Source organism: Prionailurus bengalensis, chromosome B1 (genome assembly GCF_016509475.1).
Source record: "Prionailurus bengalensis isolate Pbe53 chromosome B1, Fcat_Pben_1.1_paternal_pri, whole genome shotgun sequence".
Taxonomy (NCBI): domain Eukaryota; kingdom Metazoa; phylum Chordata; class Mammalia; order Carnivora; family Felidae; genus Prionailurus; species Prionailurus bengalensis.
In genome coordinates, this window is record NC_057344.1 from 96,240,141 (window position 1) to 96,265,360 (window position 25,220).

The 25,220-nt window shown below is 35.7% G+C and overlaps 1 protein-coding gene across 2 annotated transcripts in view; it reads left to right on the plus strand.

Annotated features, from left to right (window-relative positions):
• Positions 1 to 25,220, plus strand: part of SCLT1 (sodium channel and clathrin linker 1) — a 217,858-nt gene that overhangs the window by 162,143 nt on the left and 30,495 nt on the right. For both annotated transcript variants that reach the window (XR_006295405.1, XM_043568522.1), the window contains exon 18: positions 1,286 to 1,482. Coding sequence is in view for 1 of the 2 variants with exons in the window: in XM_043568522.1 (XP_043424457.1) it covers positions 1,286 to 1,482 (197 nt within the window). In the remaining variant the exon portion in view is untranslated. The remainder of the gene's footprint in view (positions 1 to 1,285; positions 1,483 to 25,220) is intronic.

Below are 25,220 nucleotides of genomic sequence, written 5' to 3' on the forward strand. Positions count from 1 at the left end.
TCTACTTGTGTATTATTTGAGAAACCAAATTTAAGAGTTTTAGGAAGCACGTTGCATTTAGCAGAAGTAGTGAGGATGGGTGTTTGCAGTTTACCCCAAGAACCATGGATTTTGCTGTTGTTTAGTTTTCCTTGATATTGAGTAAAGTTGAGTCCTTTTTATTCATCCTTTTTTGATTTTGGAAAGTGGCCATATTTGATGAATTACTATAAGCTATACCAGCTGTAACGATCTTTAAAGCACATTACTTTAAAATATCATAAGATAAATATTCTTTATAATGTTTCTTTAGTATCATAAGATAAAGATGGCCTGAGAGTACACCAAATAAATTGTTCTAGTGACTGTTTTCTCAGTTGCCTCAAGGATGGTATAGACAGTTTCATTCTAGAAGCATTCAAGAGAAGGCAATTCATTACATACACTGAATGCCTGAGAGCATTAGGGCTTAATTTTCTCCCTGAACCCCAATTAAGAATGCTTCTAGAGTATTCAAAAAGCATTTACTTATATGTTTATTCTGCATTAAGTTATTTTTACCCTAATGACATAAATTAGCTGGAAATAATGGACAATCCTTACATATGAGATTCTGAAAAATAATTATTTATAGTCTTTTTTTTTCCTGAAAAAGAAATATTTGTTTATACCATAACTGAAGTGGTAAAGAAATTCTCGTATATTACTTTCTTTACAAAACCCTTTAAAAGACAACTTGAAATTTAGTGTGAGGTGACCTGAGGAGATTCTGAGTTGAGCACATTAAGGTGCTGAGAGGATGGTGCATTTGGAGAGGTCGTGGAGGCTCTGCACACCCCCAAATCCATACCTTGCCCTATATAACTATTCCATTTGCCTGTTTCTGAGTTGTACCCTTTATAATAAATTAGTAAACTTTTTTTAATGGTTTGAGTAAAAAGCTCTCAGTTATTTGAGAGCATGAACATTTTCCATGGATCCTGGCAGCAAAAGTGAAAGTAGATAATGAGAGCAGTTTTATATTAAATAGTATACTTTTTTCCTACCGGCATTTTAAGATGTTGAGGAAAGTGTTGCAAAAAAATTGTCCATAATTCTGGTTTCACCAAATTTAAATTACAATACAGGATAAGTCTTCATTTGTGATGAAGGAAAATTATAAACTTATTTTTATATATCTCATCCAGACATTTCTGTGCCACAAACACCACAATGCAAAATTGCTTTTGTAAGTATCACTGATCAGTGTATCCCCTACAATAGAAAAAAAAAATAAAAGAAGATATGTGTTCATTTTGTTCCTTAGATCAGTACAATGGAACATGAATTTTCAATAAAGGAACATGGATTTGAAGTTCAACTAAGAGAGATGGAAGACAGTAATCGAAATTCCACTGTTGAACTGAGACATCTCTTAGTGACTCAACAGAAGGTGGCCAATAGGTGGAAAGAAGAAACAAAGAAACTTACTGAAAGTGCAGAGATTAGAATCAGTAATCTCAAGTAAGTCCACTATTAATTGTTTGATACATTTTACAGAATAAATTATTTAACCTTTAATGTCTTTGCCATCTTTTTGTAAAAATATCTTATTTTTTTATTCAGCAAATATTTATTGAACTGCTATGGAAAATATTAAGCATTAGAAACCAAAGCTCATACTACATTTTTGAAAACTTTAGTCACATTCCACAGAATATAATGATTTTTTTGGACGTGGCAGTTTAGAATCTTAATACTCTTTGCATATAGGTATAGCATATAATATTTTGTGGTTGCAGCAGAATGTGATTGATTTGCAAAGCCTGAAATATTTGCTCTCTGGCCCTTGAGGAGAAAGTTTGCTGACCCCTGCCTGGAAAGTACTTGAGCTTTTATGCTGAATGCGATGGATGCTATGGAAAGCTTTGAGCAAAGTGATATGATCAGGCTTAAATGTTTAACAAATCAGTTTGATTGAAGTTTGAAGAACAGACTAGAGGGGCAAGGGTAGAAGGGAGAAGGTTGGCAAATACTGTAATAATTGGTGTATAAAATGATTCTAACTTGGATTAGGTTTTGAAGGGTTGGAAATCATTTTAAAAAGTTTGTTTGAACCATGTTAAATATGTGCTGCCTAGAAGACATTTAAATCGGGATATTAACTAGTCAGTAGAGTCTGTAAGTTTGAAGTTCAAGGAAGAGATTGCAACAGGAGCTATAATTGTGGGACTCATTAACATATACGTGATTTTTAAAGTCATGGGATAATATTGTGTAGAAAGGAAGTCTAGGTAGAGAAATTAAGCTGTCAGAAGACTAAGTTCCAAAATTTAAATTCTGGAGAGATGAAGACTGAGACTGAAAGAGTCTGAAAGTCTGAAAGAGACTGAGAAAGAATATCCAGAGAAATAAGAATCATGACAGAATGGTTAAAAAAGAAATCTTTTTTTTTTCAGGAGTATAAGCAATAATAATAGGTGATATTTATTTAGCACATAATGTGTTTTTTTGTTGTTGTTCTAAACGACTTAGATGTACTTACTTAAACTTTACAACAACCCTAGAACTGGATAACATTATCATTTACATTTTACTGTAGAGAAACTGAGGCTGAGGGAGGTTAAGGAACTTAGTCAAAGTCACTTAGCTAACAGAATGACCAGTAAAGACAATATGCTCTTAACTGTTGTTTTATAAAATGCTACTGAGTGGTGAATATGGTGAGGACTGAGAATGGACCTTTTAGTTTGTTGCCGTTTGATGGTCTTTGTTAACCATGATAAGAGCAGTTTTGGTGGAATGCTGGAATAAAAATGTATTTGGAATGAATTGAAGAGACAAAGAGAATTTCTGCTTCCAGTTAATGAATGGTGAGCTAGGCAGTTTGAACCCGCCCTAGACCACAACCAAAAAAGTTAGATGAATTGTAGAAAACATCTATCGAGAGCATTAAAGAACTAACAACAACAACAAAAAAAATTGTTACCAATTTGGCTTATCCTGGGAATGCAAAATTATTAAAGGCTTAGAAAATAAATAATATAATTTACTGCATTAGATTTTTTTTAAAAAGAAAAAATTATAAGGCCTTCTCAATACAGAAAAAGCATTTGATAATATTTGATATCCATTTATCATTTTTCAAAATATCTCTTAGCAAACTAGAAATAGAATTTCTTTAATTTTGTAAAGGTATCTATTCTAAAGCAAACATTTTTATTGGCAAAAAATGTTAGTAACTTTCCTTTGAAGATTGAGAAGATACAAAGAAGTTCATTACTACCACTTCTATTAATGTTTGTATCAGAAGTCCTGATTTTCAGTGCACCATGGCAAGAAAATGAAAAGGTAAACAAACTAGAAAGGAAGGAAGAAACAGTCATTCTTTACAGATAGCATGACTGTATATGTAATAAGTCCAAAATAATTAATAGATAATACGCAAATATATAAAAATCAATTGTATTCCTTCATACCTACAACAAATATTTCAAAATTAAACCTATAGTAGTAAACTTAACAATGCATCAAAAAGATAAAATACCCAGGAATAAATCTAACAATGTGTAAGACTTCTACATAACTATGATATCGGGACGATTAAAGAAGGCCTAACTAGATAGAGATCAGATTAACTGATCAGAATACTCAATGTTATAAATTTGTTAACAGCCCTCCCATGCCCCCTGTCATCTATAGATGCATCGTAATCCCAATTAAAATCTTAGCACATGGAGCAGTATCCAAAATATATTAAGTGAAAAAATCAAGTATTATACAGTGTGTGTAGTATTCTACCTTTTAAGAGGGGGACGTCTCTGTGTATGTGTGTACATATATATACCAGCATGCTACGTATACGCTATGTTCATACACACATGCACACATTCTCAAAAAGAGAGGTGACCAAAACAGTAATTGAAATGGTTCTCTGTGAGGAAAGAGAAAGGAGCAAAGGATGAAGGCTAGACTTCTTTGAATGAAACTTGTTTTATAGATACATTGGCTTGAGTTTGAAGCTATATAAATGTTCATATAATTATTTTTTAAATTAAATCAAAAAATTTTTTAAAAAACCCAAAATTGAAAGTAAAATTAGGGGCGCCTGGGTGGCTCAGTTGATTGAGCGTCCGACTTCTGCCTAGGTCATGATCTCACCATTCCCAAGTTCAAGCCCCACATCGGGCTCTGTGCTGATAGCTCAGAGCCTGGAGCCTGCTTCGGATTCTGTGTCTCCCTCTTTCTCTCTGCCCCTCCCCCACCCACACTCTGTCTGTCTGTCTCTCTCTCAAAAATAAATAAACTCTAAAAAAAATTTTTTTTAATTGAAAGTAAAATTAGATAAATGAGCTAATTGTGTAGGAAGTTAATGGCTTAATTACACAGATAAATTATGTCAAGTTACATTAAACACAGTAATTAGACTGTATATCCCTAGTGAGATAAATCCTAAGGATAAAAGGAAATGTAAAAAAACCATAAACTGTGTTTAGTAGTTATATCATTAGAAATAATATCGGTATTATTATTATTCTGAAGGTTATAATTATGAGATAAAGCAATTGAGTAATTATGTAAATGTCTTTAAGAACCAAGATTTTTATAATAGAGAAGAAACTCAAAGAAATTAAATAAAACTTACAACTCGAATTGAAATTGGGAATATAATAGGAACTCATGATGTGTTTTACTCTTAAAAACATGTATCTCCTGGCTCTGTCCACTAAAAGGACCTGGAAGCACTGACCAGTATTCTGTCGCAATGAGGTATCCCAAAAGAAACCAGGACTCTTTAAAGAAATGATTGATCATAGATCTAGGATAGAAAAGTAGAAGATGAGCCTAGAAAACACTTTGTTGTAGCAAAAGGTAAAGAAGGTATCAACATTACTTGGGTCATGGCAAAAGTACCCAGGAGCTAACTTAAGTAGGCACCCCCTGACTGATGTGGGGGCAGTTTGAGCATCAAAAAGAGTATCTACAATAAATTGAAACATGTCAAATATATTAAAAATCTGTGACTTCAAAATGATATTTAATAAAGAAAAAAAGGCTTTGGACACCTTTTGAAGATGCTGTGGAACCAGCACATTCTGGAAACAGATAAAGTGGAAAGTCAAACTTTTATTGTACCTTGCCTTTACTCACTATACTTCCTCAAATGCTACTTGGTCTTTCCTACTATAATAGCCTTTACTTCACTGCTTACAGAACCAGTGTAGAGATTTTGCCATTTAGTTGCTCAGTGTGTCTGTTCCAATTATGCATCCCAGAACCAGGGAAATAACCACAGAGTAGGATTGTAGACACACTAGGCCCATTGTGAGACAACTTAAGCGAAGACTTCATTGATGACCTGATCTGCATAGACCTCTCCTGGTTAGTGACCACTGTGGTATTTGGGATCTGTAGAATTTTTTCAGCAGCCTTCCTCAGTAATACTGAAAATGTCCTGGATTTCTTTTTCCCCACTGCATGGTCACCCTGCTAACTCTTCACAGGTCCCTTAGACGAAGGCCAAGAGGATGTACATATGGATGTGTAACAGACTCCTTTTAAACGTGTAGATGCATGGGAAAGGGCACCAGCTTCTCCTGCAGGTCATCTACGGCAGTAGTTGGAGATGGTGAGAGATAAATGAAAACAGGGTTCTAGTTTGTCCTTATAGTTGCTTCCGTTCATATCTAGCTTTTCTTCATGACATCTAGTTTAGCTGGCCCTTAGTGACTTTGGACTTAACACCAGATGCAGAAACAACTGCATTGCATTGGCTTTTCTACCAGCTCCCACAAGTGTGTCACACCTAATTCCCAAAATAAATCCCATATTCTGTATCACTCAGTGTAGCTCTCTTTTCCTGAATAAACCCTGATACATATAGGAATTGGTTTCAATTACAGAAGTAGTTCCAGAAGAATATAACCTCATGAATGGGTACTCTAACTGGATCTGGATTATCTGGAATTGATTCTCTGCTTTGATTAGATTTAAAGGCCACTGGTAAAGGGTACACTGGTAATCCATGCTATGCAATGGCAAAACAGTTACTTAAATTATCACCTATATAATCAAGTGCCTATAAAGGATAAGGTGTGTAAAGTTTTTTTGATGGAGAAAACTGACAAACCAGAGACTCAGGAAATAGTTGCAGGTTGCAGTTTGAGTCCAGAGACATTCAGGCTGGAGACCTGAAGACCCATTGTTACCATTCAAGTCCAAAAGTGGTCTACTGCAGAATTTCCTCTTGCTTGGGGGAAGTCAGCTTTTTGTTCTATGAGGCCATCAACTAGTTGTATGGGGCCCACCCACATCATGAAAGGTATTCTGCTTTATTCCAAGTCCAGTGATTTAAATGTAAATTTTACCTAAAACACTCTCACAGACACATCCAGAATAATGCTTGATTAAACATCTGGGCACCATGACCCAGACAAATTGACACATAAAATTAACCATCACACTCTCCATTTTACACATGAGGAAACTCTAGACTTTGAAAAATTTACACAGATCCATAATTCATTGTCTGCAATTTTAAATTTGAAAAAAAAAAAAAACCCGAAAACAGACTTTTCCAAAGTTAACTGCCTATACTTTGGTGGCAAACCTGACTTGAACTGACAGGAGGCTATTTATGGTATAGGTATATCTGTGTGTGCACACACATATATGCATGTGTATACAGATACACATAAACATTTATTATGCCTATTCACATGTTTTACTGAGAAATATTTATGACTACTGTAATCTCCGTCCTACTCTAAACCCTTAAAATACTGTTCTTGGCTGTGTTAGGCTTTGCTATATTATACACGTAACTTGTACACACCAGCTAATTATTCCCAGTAGGTTATTGATAGTGAATGTGTTTTATTTCAGTTTGTATTCTCTGAAGTATCAAAGTACTTTGCCAAAAGGAAGCACATAGAATGTTGAATATAATTGTCTTGAGTCTGTCAAAATACTTTTAACACAACCCTGTCTATTGCTTTCATCTGGGCTAGAAAGATTGTTAAGGTTCTTTACAACTTGTGACTTCAGGAATAGTACTTGATTTTTTGAAAAATAATTCACCCCAGTTGTATACTCATTATCAAGGAATTTTTACATGATTCCCTTGAGTTGTCCCATTATTACATAGGAGTCTGTGAGTTGTAAGATTATCCATTTTTTTTTTCTTGGTAGGATATTTTATTAGTTCAGAAAGATCAAAGAATGTCTTCAAAAATTATAGATACCTTATGGGGAGCCTTGGTGGCTCAGTTAAGCATCTGACTCTTGATATCACTAGCCTCGGCGGGGCTCCACACTCCATGCTGACTGTGCTTGCTTGGGATTCTCTCCCCCTCTCTCTCTGTCCCTCCCCTGCTCATGTGCTCTCTCTCTCTCTCAAGAATAAATAAATTTTTAAAATATAGAAATTTTAAAAAGATATCTTAGACTTTAAGTTTTATAGATCTTAACTTCCATACATTTGTATTTTAGCATATAGGATTAAATATATTTGACCAGTAAACACCTTAATGAATGTAACAAATGCCCACAAATTGAATTCTTACATCTAAAATCACTTTTTTTTGAGAGAGAGAGAGGGCGCTAGTGAGCAAGGGGCAAAGAGAGGGAGAGAGAGAAGCAGGGTTCACCTGGGGCTTGTGCAGGGCTTGAGCTCACCCAATGTGGGGCTTTAGCTCATCCAAGTAGGACTTGAACTCATGAACTGTGAGATCATGACCTGAGCCGGTCAGATACTTAACAACTGAGCCACTCAGGTGCCCCTAAAATAATTTTAAATGTTCTAACTCATGCTTTTAAAATAACCTGTAAAGTGCTGTGTGAAGGGAAATTTGTATAGTTGTTTTCAATTATAGACAAATCAATGATTCCACAGATTATTTTTCCCCTGAAACATAAATTGAGGCGGAGATCTGGCACGGGCACAAAATAGATGTGTCCCCACATGTGGTAAACACAAAAAAATCAAAACAAAGTGAAGATGAAAAAGAGAGTAGACTTGAATTACCTTAGAGGAAGATAGAGAACACAGTGGTGACATTAAACCAGATGGGCTATAATCATAAAAAGAAATTGAATAAAATACTTTTTTTGTAAAAATATGCAGAATAAATCTGAAAACATGAAACCTTGGTAGCTGGGATTATTTTTTTTTCTTTGCAGCTGTCAGTTAACATTTTATTTTTTAAGTTTTTATTTTAGTTCCTGTTCATTAACATACAGCATTATATATGAGTTTTAGGTGTACTATATAGTGATTCAGCAGTTCCATACAACACCCAATGCTTATCATGACAAGTACACTCCTTAGTCCCATCACTTATTTAACCCAACCCCCCCACTCCCACCCCCTTCCCCTCTAACCGTCAGTTTTCTCTCTCTCTCTCTCTCTTTTTTTCCCTTTGCTTATTTGTTTTGTTTCTTAAATTCCACTTGAGTGAAATTATATGGTATTTGTCTCTCTCTGACTTATTTCACTTAGCATTATACTCTCCAGCTTCATCCATATCGTTGTAAATGGAAAGATTTCATTCTTTTAATGGCTGAATAGTATTCCATTGTATATGTATACCACATCTTCTTTATTCATTAGTTGATGGACTCTTGAGCTGCTTCCATATCTTGGCCGCTATAAATAATGCTGCTATAAACAAAGAGGTGCATGTATCCCTTTGAATTAGTGTTTTGTATTCTTTGGGTAAGTACCCAGTAGTGCAGTTGCTGGATTGTAGGGTAGTTCTATTTTTAACTTCTTGAGGAACCTCCATACTGCTTTCCACAGTGGCTGCACCAGTTTGCATTTCCACCAGCAGTTCACAAGTGTTCTTTTTTCTCCACGTCCTTGCCAACACTTGTTGTTTCTTGTGTTGTTGAGGCTAGCCGTTCTGACAGATGTGAGGGATAGCTGTGGTTATATGATATAATCACTCAGTGCCTTTAATACATACTGATAATAGTAACATGGTGATACTAGACTGGAAAGTCATCTATCTTTTGGTAACACTCTTCCTAATGAGCTTAATCAAGATAATAAAAGGCTTCTTTGGCTACTCAAAATATAGTTTTCAAATATTGGAAATCACAATAGATTTTAGAAATGTTGATCTGGTGTGAGAATTGAAGGTGAGAAATACACTGCAGCAGAAAAGATCCAAAGCTTAGTAATGAATAACACTTTTGGAGGAACATATTTGCTGGAACATAAAGATATTGGTAACCAAAAATTAATAGTAAATGACATCTTTAATGATAATAGCAATGTTTATATAATGAAATACAGCTACTTTTTTTTAAGATGCAACAAATCTTGGCACTAAAAGATAAAATATAGATATCCAAGAAAGAAATATCATAGGGAGTTCTTCTTTAATCATGTTATGGAATTAACTGTTTCCATAGAGTTGATTTTCACTTGATCTTCTCTGTTCAAGAGTTTCATTATCCAGTTCATTGCTGAATTACTAATCTCTCCTAAAACTTTCAGTTTGGCCCATTTGGGGTGTGGGGGAGAAGGAAAGAAACCAGGCAAAAATAAATCATAGCTTTTAAGATCGTATACATAGCTGCTACAAGAATGCTTATAGTAGCATTTTTCATAATTGTCTCCAAATGGAAATGCAAATGCCCATTAGCAGTACAATGGATAATGAATTTATTATTACTCCATAATATCCTGATATACCTAGACATCCCTCTTTCTAGCATATTCCTAAAAATGGAATTGTTGAGTCATAAGGAATGCATATTTTCAACGTAGTAGAAAAGGCCTCACTGTTTCTCAAAATAATTGTAACTATTTACATTTTTGCAAGTAGCATAAGAATTTCTGATAGTCCTCAGCTTCACTCAGTGAAGTCAGATATATTAAATTGTGTAACTGTAATGATTATTGGTTTCTCATTATAGTTTTAACTCGCAGCTCATAATTCTATTGAAGTTGAACATCTACGTTTATTGGCCTTGTGAACTTTTATTCTGTGAAGTGTCTCTTCAAGCCTTTTAACCATTCCTCTTGTTTACTTTTTCTCAAATGTTGCAAATATCTTCTCCAAAAAACAAAAACAAAAATATCTTCTCCTATTCTGTGGCTTATCATTTCCTTCTTTCTATTTTTCTCTTCCCCATCTCCTTACACATTTTGATAAACAGAAATTATTAACTTTGATGGAGTCATATTTATCTCTTTGGTTTTATGATGACTGTGTGTCTTATTTTAAAAACTCCCTTTCTATCCTGACCTCTAAAGATTCTCTTTTAGCTTAACTACCAAAAGTTTTATAGTTTTACCTTCCACAGATAAGTCTTTATTCACTCTAAAATTGATTTTGTGTATAGGGTAAGATAGAAGTCCATTTTTTCCATGTGGTAGCCATTCATCCCTGTAACCTTTCATGACAAAATTGTCATTTCCTCAATATTTTGCAGAGTCTCCTTTGTCATAATTTGTATTCGTATGTGTGTGTCTGTTTCTGAGCTTTCTTATGTTTCATTTGTTTGTCTGCCAATCCTGTGTCGATACCATATTGCTGTTTATTATAGCTTTAGGAGACACTTTTGAAAACAAATACAAAATTAGAAAAGTGACTTGATATCTGATAGAACCACTCCTCTTGTTCTATTTTTCAAAATTCTTGTCTGTTCTTGGCCATGGACATTTCCTATTCATGTTAAAATCGTGTTCTTAAATTCCATAAAGAAATGTGATGAGATTTTGATTGGGAGTACATTGAGTCTATAAGTAAATTTGGAGCAAGTTAAAATAATTTAAAGTTTTAAAGATTCCAGTCTTTTGGACATGCATCTCTCCATTTGTTTACATCTTTTTTACTACCCTCAGTAAAGTGTATTAATTTCTTTATAGAAGTCTTACACATCTTTGTTAGATTTAGTTGGTATACTTTAGTAATTGATATTTTATGATATAAATAGTATTTCCCTGATTTTATTTTGTGATCTTTGCTTGCATACAGAAATAGAAATGCTTTTTATAACTGATTTTTTTTAACCAGGAACCTTGCTCAATACAAAAACTGTAGATTCTTTGAGTTTTTCAACAGCTTTATTGTGGTATAATTTGCATACCATATATCTCGCTCCATTAAGCATACAATTCTGTGATTTATAGTAATTTTACAGAGTTGTGCAAGCATCACTTCAATCAGGTTTCAGCACATTTCCATCAAACCACAAAATCTCCCATGCCTATTTGCAGGCAGTACCAACTTCCTATTTCTGACAATCAATAATCTACTTGCTGTCTCTTTAGATTTGCCTGTTCTGGGCATTTCCTGTATAGGGAATCACACATCATATGTTCTTTTGCATCGCACTTCTTTCCCTTAGCATAATGTCTTTCAGATTCATCCAAATTGTATCACAGATCAGTATTGTGTTTATTTTTATCAATGAGTCAGTAGTATGGATATATACCATATTTTGTTTTATCTGCTCACCAGTTGATGGACCTTTGCATTGATTCCACTTAAACTATTGTTTAATTGTGGCAAAATATGCATATGACGTTTACCATCTTAACCATTTTTAAGTATACATTTCAGTGGTATTCAGTTTACTGAATGATGTATCACCACCCATCCTTCTCCAGAATTGCTTTTCATCTTGAAAATTGGAAACTCTGTACCTATTAAATTAAACTCCCCCAGTACCCTCTTCCCCCTCCTCCAGCCACTGGCAACAACCACTCCACTTTTGTCTCTGTGACCTTGACTACCACCCTAAGTACCTCATATAGGTATCAGAGGTATCAGTCCCCCTGTGACTGGCCTATTTCACCCAACACAAAGTCCCCAAGACTCATCCATGTTGTAGGGTATGCCAGAATCTCCTTCTCTTTTAAGGCTAGCAGATAAGGAAGGACTTGCTTCTGTCATTTTACTATTTGTTTTCTATATATTTCACAGCTTTTTTGTCCTTCATTTCTTGCATTACTGTCTTTATGTTTAGCTGATTTTTTAAAATGAAACATTTAAGGGGCGCCTGGGTGGCTTGGTCGGTTGAGCGTCCGACTTTGGCTCAGGTCATGATCTCGCGGTCCGTGAGTTCGAGCCCCGCATCGGGCTCTGTGCTGACAACTCAGAGCCTGGAGCCTGTTTCCGATTCTGTGTCTCCCTCTCTCTCTGCCCCTCCCCTGTTCATGCTCTGTTTCTCTCTGTCTCAAAAATAAATAAATGTTAAAAAATTAAATGAAACATTTAAGTTCCTTTCTCATTTCCTTTTGTGTATATTCTGTGTGTGTGTGTGTGTGTGTGTGTGTGTGTGTGTGTGTGTGTGAGAGAGAGAGAGAGAGAGAGAGAGAGAGAGAGAGAGAGAGATTACCATAGGGATTACATGTAACATCCTAAAGTTGTAACACTAATTTGGGTTTATACCAGTTTAACTTCAGTAACATACAAAAATTCTGATCCTTTATAGTTCTGTCCCCACTCCTTTTAGTTGTTGATGTCACAAAATTATACCTTTATACATTATGTCCAAAAGCATAAACAAACAATTGTTCAAAATGCATCAGGCTCCTACATTATGTAGAAAACAAGGGGCACCTGGGTGGCTTAGTAGGTTAAGTGTCTGACTTTGGCTTAGGTCATGATCTCAAGGTTTGTGGGTTCAAGCCCCACACCCAGCTCTGTGCTGACAGCTCAGAACCTGCAATGTGCTTCAGATTCTGTGTCTCCCTCTCTCTCTGTTCCTCCCCTGCACACTCTCTCTCTCTCTCTCAAAAATAAATAAGCACTTAAAAAAATTTTTTAGAGAAAAATATAACTCTACTCTTTGTTTTCTACCTGATTTAAGAGTAATAGATTTTTTAAAAAGCAGTTAGTCTATGGGGTGCCTGGGTGGCTCAGTCAGTTGGCATCTGACTTCAGCTCAGGCCATGATCTTGAGACTCGTGAGTTTGAACCCTGCATCAGACTCCTTGCTGCCAGCTTGGAGCCTGGAGCCTGCTTTGGATTCTGTCTTCCTCTCTCTGCCTTCCCCGCTTGTGCTCTGTCGCTGTCTCTGTCTCTCAAAAATAAACAAACATTAAAATAAAAGGGGGGCAGATCGTCTAAAAGCCAGTATTATTGCAACTTTGGTTCATAACTGCACATTTTGTTTTCTACATAATTTAAGAAATTAATGCATATGTTGGATTTTGTTTATGTATAATTATATCCTCTCTGAATATAACAGTTTTTTTAATACGAAATTTATTGTCAAATTGGATTCCTTACAACACCCAGTACTCATCCCAACAGATGCCCTCCTCAATGCCCATCACCCACTTTTCCCTCCCTCCCACCCCCCCATCAAGTCTGAGTTTATTCTCAGTTTTTAAGAGTCTCTTATGATTTGCCTCCTTCCCTCTCTGTAACTTTTTTTTTCCCTTCCCCTCCCCCATGGTCTTCTGTTAAGTTTCTCAGGATCCACATAAGAGTGAAAACATATGGTATCTGTCTTTCTCTGTATTACTTATTTCACTTAGCATAACACTCTCCAGTTCCATCCACGTTGCTACAAAAGGCCATATTTCATTCTTTCTCATTGCCAAGTAGTAGTCCATTGTATATATAAACCACAACTTTTTTACTTATTTCCAGTCATCATATATTTTATTTCCCTTTTTCACCTATTACACTGGCTAGATCTCCATTACAGTGCAGAATCAGAGTAATAGCCTCTCCTTTTTTTCAATCTCAGAAGGAAAGCTTTCAGTCTTCATCTTTGTGTATAATGTTTTCTGTGTTGGGAGATAACTTCTGTTAGATTCAGGAAGTTTTCTTATTTTTCTGAGTTTTTATTCTATTGAATTTTATAAAAGATTTTTCTGTATTGTTTGAGGTAATCATTTGATTTTTTTCTTATAATCAATGGGATAAATTTTATAGATCATTTTGCTAGTGTACCAAATTTATATTCCTATAATAAAACTAACACAGTCCGAATGCATTCTTCTTAATATATTTCTGGATTTGGCTTGCTGGTATTTTGTTTAGTATTTTTTCATCTGTGTTCACTAGAGAGATGGACCTGAAGCTTTCCATTCTTCAACTCTCATTGTTAATTTGTAGAATCAAAGTTATGCCAGCCTCAAAAAATTGCTTTTTTGTTTTCTCATAAACTGTATGTTAGAAATGTTTATTTTCTTTGAATATTTGGTAGATCTCTCCAGTGACACTGTCTTGGCCTGGAGTGTAGTTGTTGCTGTTGTTTTTGTTTTGGGATTTCTATAGGAATATCTTTGATTGTTGATTCCATTGAACAGTTAAAAAAAACTCTTCAAATTTTCTTTTTCTTCTCTGAAACAGTTTTGATAAATTATATTTTTCTAGAAATGCCTCCATGTCTTCTGAATTTCCAAGTATTTTGGATAAAATTTGTTCATAATATCTTCTTATCTTATGTCTGAAGCATCTGTAATGATTGCATTACTGATACTGATATTATTTGTTTTTTTTTAATGCATGAAATTTATTGTCAAATTGGTTTCCACACAACACCCAGTGCTTATCCCAAAAGATGCCCTCTTCAATACCCATCACCTACCCTCCCCTCCCTCCCACCCCCCATCAACCCTCAGTTTGTTCTCAGTTGATAGTGATATTATTTGTACCTAGTCTCTTTTGTCCTTATCATTCCACCAGAGGATTGTCAATTTCATTACTCTGTAAATAAGCTTTGATTTTTTAATCTTCTTTATTTTATATTTGTTATATATTTTCTCTTTATTACCTCGCTCCTTCTGCTTTCTTTGTTTTCATGTTGCTGTTCCTTTTCTGTCTTCTTGAAATAGAAGCATATCTCACAAATTTTCACCTTTTGTTTTTTCATCATTTGAATATATTTTCTTAAATGCTATTGATTTTCTCCCAGACACTGACATAGCTTTAGCATACAAGTTTTGATACATCTAGTATTTTCACTCTTATTTACTTCAAAATATTTTCTGATTTTCATTTCTTCTTTCAATCCATGTGTTATTTATAAGTACATTTTTAAATTTCTAAACATATGGGGACATACTCTCTTTTTGTTAATTACTTCTATTTTCCATAGGTATGTCTCTTAGAAACAGTATATAGTTTTGTTTTAGACCATTTAGTTCATTTATACTCAGTGTAATCCAAAGTATATTGAGATTTGTTATGTTTTATTTTAGTACTTCCTATTTTTATCATCTCTGCTTTCTTTTTCTTTCCTTTCTTATCTTTTTTTATTGACTAGGTATTTTTTTTAATCATTCCACTTCTCCCCTTAAGTTTTAGAAATTAAATAGTCTGTTACCCTAGAAATTATGCCATATATATTTACCATAGGAAAGTCTAAAGTTAATCAAAGCCATTTTCCTCTAGCCAGATAATCCAAGAACTTTGGAACATATTAACACCATTTGTTTCCCTGGCCCAACTTATATGTTATTGTTGCCAAATTTTTAAGTCTGCTTTGTAGTGTTTTTATTTCACACTGCTAATTATTTTATATAATTACAGTTCATTTAGCCCATATATTTACCACCTTCTTTGTTCTGCATTTCTTCTTATATCTCAAACATTCCAGCTAGGACTACTTTTCCTACTTTTTTTGTTTTTAATGGTTTGGGTTTTTTTGTTTGTTTTTTTTTTTTTTTTTTTTTTTTGAGAGACAGACTATGAGCAGGAGAAGGGCAGAGAGAGAGATGGTGGGGGACAGAGGATCCAAAGCGTTTTCGGTGCTGACAGCAGTGAGCCCAGAGTTGGGCTCGAAATCATGAACTGTGAGATCATGACCTGAGCCAAAGTTAGACACTTAACTGACTGAGCCACCCAGGGCGCCCCTATTTTTCCTACTTTTTATGTTCCTATTTGAGCAGTATTTTGGCTGGTTGACAGAATTCCAAGTTGACTGCTATTTTCTTTCAGAAAATTAAAAACAATCTGTTTACCTCTGACTTCTGTTATTTCTATATAGAAGACATCTGGCCACCTCACTTATCACTCCTTTGAAAGTAATCTCTTTTCCTATGACTATTTAAATGTTTTGTTTTTCTGTCCTTTCACTGTGATGTATCTTAAGTATGGGTGTCATTTCATTTGTTGTATTTTGTGCCTTTTGATAGTGTAGATTGGTGTTGGTTCAGAAAATTGGCAGATGTCAACTTTTCAAATATGGCATCTGGAAATCTCTGTTTCCTGCCATGATGGAGAAACTGGTGCCAGACTTAACTTCCCACAAGAAACAACTAGAAAACTGGACAAAATATTTGAAACAATTATTTTTCTGATACAAGAGAGACAAGAAACAAGATAAAATCTAGACTCACCTTGGATTTCTGTGTCAAGGTACTTTCATGACCATGGTCCAGAGAGGGTACATCTCAGCCACTTCCAAGTCTGCCTGAGTAACTGAAATTTGCAAGGCAGAGAACCAGAGAAGATAGAGCTACACAGAGAAAGAGCTTTAGAAATCTGCATAGTAGTCCCTTTGTGTTTCTTACTCATACATAGAATGAAACTCAAAGAAGCTAGGCAAACAATGACTAAGGAGCTATAAGCTGAAAAACATCAATAGCTCACATAGGGCTAGGAGATATTAGAGTTCTGCCCAGCCAGAGGGGAGAATCCTTCAGTAAAGATTCCAGAATGACTTTACCTTATTAATAGAATTAAGCCAGCCTAGAACAAAAGGTATTCTAAATTTGCCTTGACAAGACTTAAAACCAAGCCTCAAAATAATCTAGCATGTTCTCAAGTAATTTAATTGCCTGCCAGAAAAAATCCAACACTTTTATTACCAGGTAAGCAAAAAATAGTACCCATAACCAAGAAAAAAAGAAGCAGTGCATAGAAACACACTCAGAAATGACAGAGGTTTGGCATAATTAAACTTTGAACTAGTGGTTAAAAATGTGCCCAGTGATTTAAAGAAATACATGAAGATGATGAGAAAGGAACCATATGAAAATTTGGGCATGCTAATTATAAAATTGGAAATTGCTTTATTTACTGGATGGGATTAACAAAAAATTATACACCGCAGGAAAAAAGATCAGAGAACTTGAAGACAGAAAAGAAAATTACCCAAAAATGAAGCATAATGAGAAAAAAAGACAAAAACAAAGACAGCCTCAGTGACCAGAGGGACAATATCAAGCAGGGTAAAGTGTGGGGGTGACAGTTAGGGGTATTTTAAGAAATAATAGTCAAACGTTTTCCATATTTGATTAAAAAAAAAAACCTTTGTATTAGTTATCTATTACTAATTTGTATTAGTAATTTGTTATAACAAATTACTTCAAAACTTAGTGGCTTAGAACAACATTTATTATTCCACAGTTTTTTTGGGTCAGGAGTCCAGGCTTATCTGAATCAGAATGCCTCTGACTCAGGATCTGTGATGAAACTGCAGGCATCTCAAGGCTCCAAAGGGGAGGATTCACAACCAAGTTCACTTTAAAGCCATGGCAGTCCTCAAGTATTAATTGTTGTTGGCAGGAGACATCAGTTCCTTGCCTCGTGAGCCTCTTTGTATGTGTACTCACAACATGACTGCTTGCTTCCCTCAGAGTGAGAGCTGAGAAAGAAAGAGGCGAAGAAAGAAGAGAAGGGAAAGCAAAAGTTGTTGTCTTTTTTAATCTAATCTTTCAGTGACATCTCATCACTTTTACCTTTTTCCATTAATTAGAATCAAGTTATTGTGTATAGCACCCCCTTTGAATGTGGGGGTCTGAATACCAGAAGGTACAGAAATTGGGAGCCATTTTAGAGGCTACCTGCCACACCATTACATTACACAATATACAAAAGTAACTTGAAATGAATCATAGTCTTACATAAAAGGAAAACAACAGGGCGCCTGGGTGGCGCAGTCGGTTAAGCGTCCGATTTCAGCCAGGTCACGATCTCGCGGTGTGTGAGTTCGAGCCCCGCATCAGGCTCTGGGCTGATGGCTCGGAGCCTGGAGCCTGTTTCAGATTCTGTGTCTCCCTCTCTCTCTGCCCCTCCCCCGTTCATGCTCTGTCTCTCTCTGTCTCAAAAATAAATAAACATTATGGGGCGCCTGGGTGGCGCAGTCGGTTAAGCGTCCGACTTCAGCCAGGTCACGATCTCGCGGTCTGCGGGTTCGAGCCCCGCGTCGGGCTCTGGGCTGATGGCTCGGAGCCTGGAGCCTGTTTCAGATTCTGTGTCTCCCTCTCTCTCTGACCCTCCCCCGTTCATGCTCTGTCTCTCTCTGTCTCAAAAATAAATAAACATTATGGGGCGCCTGGGTGGCGCAGTCGGTTAAGCGTCCGACTTCAGCCAGGTCATGATCTCGCGGTCTGCGGGTTCGAGCCCCGCGTCGGGCTCTGGGCTGATGGCTCAGAGCCTGGAGCCTGTTTCTGATTCTGTGTCTCCCTCTCTCTCTGCCCCTCCCCCGTTCATGCTCTGTCTCTCTCTGTCCCAAAAATAAATAAAAAACGTTGAGAAAAAAAAAAAAAAAGGAAAACAACAAAAATTCTAGAAGAAACATGAAAAAAATCTGTAGTAAGCAAAAATTTCTTATATAGGACACAAGAAGAACAAATCATTTAAAAAATTGATAAATTGGACTACATTGTATTAACTTCTCTTCAAAAATCACCATTTAAGAAAATCAAAATAAGACTGTGAGAAAAGATTTGCAAATAGTATAACTGACAAAGAACTTGTACTCAGAGTACTTTATTTTTTTTAATGTTTATTTTTATTTATTTTTGAGACAGAGAGCATGAATGGGGGAAGGGCAGAGAGAGAGAGAGGGAGACACAGAATCTGAAGCAGGCTCCAGGCTCCGAGCTGTCAGCACGGAGCCCAACACGGGGCTCCAACTCACAGACCGTGAGATCATGACCTGAGCTGAAATTGGATGCTTAACCGACTGAGCCACCCAGGTGCCCCCGGAGTATTTTAAAAAAATCTTACTGGTCAATAACGATAATAACAGTTTGGCAGTTTACTACAAAGTTAAATATGTACTTACTATATTATCATGCAGTTGGACTCATAAATATTTAACCAAGAGAAATGAAAACAGATTCACACACAAAAAAACTTGTGCACAAGTCTTTGTAGATGCTTTATTTATGCTAACCAAAAATGGGAAAAAAAAAACCCAAATGTTCATCAAGAGGTGTGTGGATAAATACTCAGCGATAAAAAGGGACAAACTACTGATAAATGCAACAACATGGATGATTGTCAAAAGTGAGCTGAAACAAAAGCCAAAGAAGAGTGCACACTGTATGATCACATTTATATGAAATTCTGAGAACGATAATTTTAATCTGTAATGAGAACAGTTTAGTGGATGCATAGGGCTGGGGTTAGAGATGGGACAATGACTACATGGGGTCATGAGGGAATATTTTGGGGTGATGGACATATTCTGTGTATTAACTGTGATTGTAGTTATGTGACTATATGCATTTGTCAGACCTTACCAAACCCTACACTCAAAATGACTACATTTATTTTCCATAATTTCATTTCACTAAGGTTGGTTTTTAAAACAAAACAAATATTGCCTTTGTTCAGTTCTCTCTCTCCCATACTACATTACTGTGTCTCTATTTCCATCTTTTTCTTTCACTGTGCTATATTCAGACAGTTTCTTCAAGTCTAATATTTTATGTTCTCTTTATGTTCAGCCTTCTGTATATGTCCACTGAGTTTTTATCTTAAGGGTTTTTTGTTACTAGAAGTTCTATTTAACTTGGTCATATCTGCCATTTTACATTCTTAAAGCCTCCTTTTTCTTGCTGACATTTCCAAGTTTGCCATGCTTTTCTTTTAAAATAGTAAACATTATTTGAAAGACCACATCTAATAAATTCAATATGAGACAGGTTTGTTTCTGCTGGTTCTATTCATGTTGTATGGTTGCTCTATCTGCTTGTTAGTAATTGCACTGGAAAATTTTTGTTATGGGGATTACCTAGACAGGCTTTGCCTTTGCTGCTTCTGGGTGCCTTAGAGCACTTCTGGTTTTGAGCACTTGACCATACAGTTAGGCTTTCTGGACTACCCTAGGTATTTGTTCTTTGAGGTAAATCTGTAAGATAGCTGGTCTGTGGCCACAACTTCACAGGAATATTTCTTTTTTCTTTTCTTCTCCTGTTTTGCTTATGACCAAAGTAGCTTCTCTATAGTTCTATGACTTTACAAGGAAGGACATGGATGAAGATATGTTTCACCTTTATCCTGAAAGAGTATCAGTATTGGAAAAGGTTTCTCTACCACACCCCCTCATGAAAGAACGAGATCCTAAATATGGGCTATTGTAAATGCCTTCTGGGGCATAGGAAGCATTGCTGTTCCAGTATTCTGCTTCTTTTTCTCATTACAAACTTCCATTCAGTAACTATCTTGGGACTTTTTGCTATATTTTCATCTCTTTAATGCTTTTAAAGTGTTGTAGAGTTTTTCATGGGTTGATTAATCTGAATGCCCTGGTGTGCTTTTACTGGATCTAAGCATATACATCTCTTTAAAAATAGCCACCTCATTTAGCACAGTGATTGATATGTCTTGGTGAAAATCTTTAGATAACTTTTGTCTTGTACAGAGTTTACATGTGTCTGGTCGATTACAGCATCCTGGAAGTTGAAATGGACTGTAGCTACAAAATAAATCAATTCAAACTATTACAGGGAATTAGCCTCAGGGTCTTTAGAACCAGTTTTGCACTTATAGAACATATTACTTCTTTAATAAACATTAGCAATTGATAATAGTCTTATGTCTTAACTAAAAGAAATACATTGTGTGCCTCTGTGTTGTAACCAAATTACTTTGAGTGAGATATAGCAAGGGCAGAAGCAAATTAAGAGACAAAGGAAAGAATTTTATAAATTCTTATAATCACAGTTTCCTGGGGCAAACACAGCACACCACAGAGGGCCACTGAAGGGTCACAAGGCAGAGGAAGTAGGGGTAACAGTGGGCAAGTCCCTTTATTGTATTTTCCGGTGGAAGGAATAAGGCAGGGTAAGTAGGGTTAGGATTGTATAATTTGAATGATTTCAGTGGGCTCTGGTTGCCTGATACCTCGCCCTGGGGCAGTTAAGGCAGATGTACAGTGGTCCAGAGTATGAGAGCCACATAACCAAAGTGGTTGGGAGTGTGCATTTAATCGGCTGTACAAGGAAAAAAAAAAAAACAGACCTCTTGCTAGGGCCTCAAAATTGAGTCAAGACAACATTTAAAAACAACTATATTATACCTTGAAGCAACTAATAGTATAGAGTCATAAGCCTAGGATATAAGGACAGATTTTAATAGGACAGAAGTGCCTAACTTTGAATTTATTTATATCACGGTGTTGAAAGATAAAAAGTACCTGTCATGTTAGCTGAGATCTTAAAAACATCTTGAAAAATGTAGCATAATTTGTAACTATACTTCTTGCTTAGTGAGAGACTTCCCATGCGGAGGATGTCCTGTAAAGATTTAACATTGCATTTTCTAACATAATAGCTTTTTCTTCAGTCAGTATGCTTTGATAATTAGACACTATAAATCTACCCAAAAAGCTTTTGTCACTTGACAGATATTTTGCATCAGGCTTAAGAGAAAGGCAGTGCCACTTCTTTGTGGGTCTCATTACACTTGATTTTTCCCATAGTTCTCAGAAAAAAAAGTAATGAATAAATCAATTTGGTTTACTATTATCTTTGTATTAAAAATTACATGTAGATTATTAAAATGATATAAACTCTGCAAGAATATAAGCACATTAATATTTTATATAGTTGCTTTTTTTTATTGGTAAACCTACCTGAAAATATCCAAATTTGTTCAGATTCAGGGTTTTAGGACACCTTTAAAAGTGTTCAGCAAGATTATTTACATCTTGGCTGTCTCTACACTTTATTAAGTTCAGAATTAAGTTCAGAATTCCAGTTTAAAGTGTCTAATACTTCAGTTTGCAGATTTATACAGGTACTTTCAGAAACAAAAGCAGATACCTAAAAACTCACTTTAATTTATATAAAAAAAACATGTGAGTGACCACTCTTTTCTAAGCATTCTGCTAACTGCTATTGAAACACAGCGATGAATAAGACCAGGCCCTGCTCTTAAGAAGTTACTATATCCCATTACCCATTTTTTGTTTCTCCTTTTAGTGTTCATCATTAAGAGTTACTGCATTTTGGGGCATCTGGGTGGCTCAGTTGGTTAAGCATCCAACTGTGGCTCAGGTCATGATCTCGTGGCTTGTGAGTTCAAGCCCCACTTTGGGCTCTGTGCTGACAGCTCAGAGCCTGAAGCCTGCTTCAGATTCTGCCTCTCTCACTCTCTGCCCCTACTCTGCTTGCACTCTGTCTGTCTCTCTCAAATACAAACAAACATTAAAAAAAAATCTAAAGGGGCACCTGAGTGGCTCAGTCAGTTAAGCATCGACTCTTGATTTCAGGTCAGGTCATGATCTCACAGTTTGTGAGTTCAAGCCCTGCATCAGGCTCTGTGCTGACAGCATGGAGCCTGCTTGGGATTCTCTCTCTCCCCCTATCTCTCTGCCCCTCTCCTGCTCATGCTATCTCAAAATAAATAAATAAATTTAAAAAAAATATTTAAAAAAATTTTTAAAGTAATTGCATTTTATATTTATTTCTTTATACTTTTTATCTTCTTTCTCCCTCATGAAGGGAGAAAATATACTTTTTATCTTTACTTTCTCCCTGCATAAAGTAAGTTGTCTCTTGTGTTCCCCACTATATCCCTAGACCCTAAAAGAGTGTCCAGCCCTAGAAGATACTCAAAACATATTTATTGAGCGAATGAATGAAAGCTAGTTGATCTTTTTTCAATTATTTTTTCTTTTCTAAGACAAATTCCCCTTTCAATTTTGATCCTTTATGCAGAATTTTAGTTTTTGAAATGCAATTGAACTTTGTGAAACATGATAAAGTATAATGTGCCGCCACTATTCAAGAAACTAAGAAACATAAATTGCCATAATTATACCACAGCCTATGGTGAAGTTTTTTCTTATCTCATAAAGTTTTTTAAATGGTATTCATTCTAATAATTATTATGAAAACTGTCGATGATAAAGGAATACATAGCCCAAGATGAAGGCACCAGGAGTGAGTGAAATAAGTTAAAATTAGTACTGCTCATAATCAAGATCATACTTTCAGAGGATAAAATATCACACAAAATAATGTGGCTAGGATTATTTATCCAATTGTTTGAACTTATGTTTGAACTCCTGTTCTAAAATTTCAAGTACACATTGGTCATATATTACAAACCTCTGTGAAGTAAGCATGTGTATCCATAGGCACCAACACATCAGTAGTTATTGGCACATAATATTTATTGAATGAATATGCATATATAAGCATAAATATTTATGTAAACATAAAGTCCATAGCATAGTGCTGGGCATTTGTTAAGTATTATGTACAACATTTATAGGTGATTTAGTTGAATTACTGAAGTGTGATTTTTTTTAAAGGAGTTTTTACCAGCCAGTAGTATAAGACCAAAGAAGAATCCCTTCCACCTGAAATCTGAGATGCAATGCCAGCTTTATGAGCAAGCAGAATAGGTAGCTCCATATATGACTGATTTAAAGGAGTTTCCTGAGGGCATGTAAGTGGCTCAGTTAGTTAAGTGTCCAACTCTTGATTTCAGCTCAGGTCATGATGTCATGGTCATGAGAACAAGCCTCACTTTGGGCTCCACAATGGGCACAGAGCCTGCTTGGGACTGTCTTTCTCTTCCTCTGCCCCTCCCCTATTTGTACACACCTACTCACTCACTCACTCTCTCTCTCTCTCTCTCTCTCTCTCTCTCTCCCCCTCTCTCTCTCTCAAAAAAAAAAAGTTTCATGGAATGAGTCCAGTGTGTCAAAAAAATCTCAATCCTGCTGCCTGTCATCATACCACCATAACTTAATCTTTTGAATACTGGAAACTATTGTTTTTCATATGCTTTTGTCGTGTTTTTAGCTAAAATTCAAATACTATGGGAAGTAGTCCAGTGGTTTCCAATCATCAGAATCTTGAAAACAACATTGATGTGATCCATAGAATGACCAGAAGAGCAAATTGCCCTGACCCCTCTCCTTCTACCTCCTTTCCTGTACCTTCACAATTACTGAGTCTGGCTGATCTTCCCTCCTTAATGTTTTTCAAAGATATTTGCCTTTATCTCACTCCTTAGTTGAGGCCACCCTCATCTCCTTACCTGGATTACTGCAACAGCTTTCCGATTGATTTCTGGAACCCTAAACTTGTCTTCCCTCTAATCCATTTTCCACACTATGCCAGAGATGCCTCTTATAAATGTTAATTCATTTTCTTCTCCCACCCCTTCCTAACCAGTTAGGAAGAAGGTGGCTACAGAGATTTTCTCATCAGGCCCTTAGAGTATTCCAATATCATTTCTATCACTTTCCACTTTATATTACTCTCTTCTACTTAAGAAAATTTTAGAGAAACCTCCATCACCTTAAGGTTCCTTTATTTTAATAAGTTAATATTACCAGTTTTAAAAATAAAAGTTATATCCAAAGCACCTAGTCCTTTAAAAATAGCTCCTAGCTAATAAGCCAGCCAGTCAGTTCTCTCTGTGAAACTACAGGGCATTGGTGGAGAGTGAGGGGGTGAAACTGCTTTGCCGTTATCCAGCAAGAAGATGTGCTTTTAAAAGACAATAGCAGTGAACTAGACAGACAAAAAATCCTTGCCTTCCTGGAGTTTTCATTCTAATAAAGATAGTAAACAAGAGAAATTAAGTATACAGTGTGGTAGAGAATGATAAGGGCTGAAGAGAAATGTAAAGCAGAAAAAGGGAATAGGTAGTATATATATTTTTAGAAGGGAATATAGTTTTTCTTAAGTTATTTTTTATTTTTTTTAATCTTATTTAAATCCAAGTTAATTAACATATAGTGCAATAATGATTTCTGGAATAGAATTTAGCGATTCATCACTTACACCTAACACCCAATGCTTATCCCAACAAGTGCCTCCTTAATGCCCATCCACATTTAGCCCATCCCCCCACCCAGCCCTGCTCCAGCAACCCTCAATTTGTTCTCTGTATTTAAGGGTCTTTTATGGTTGGCCTCCCTTTATTTTTTGTTTTCTTCTTATGTTTCCTTCCCTCCCCCTATGTTCATCTGTTTTGTTTCTTAAATTGCACATATGAGTGAAATCATATGATATCTATCTTTTCTGACTGATTTATTTCGCTTAGCATAATACACTCTAGTTCCATCTACATTGTTGCAAATGGCAA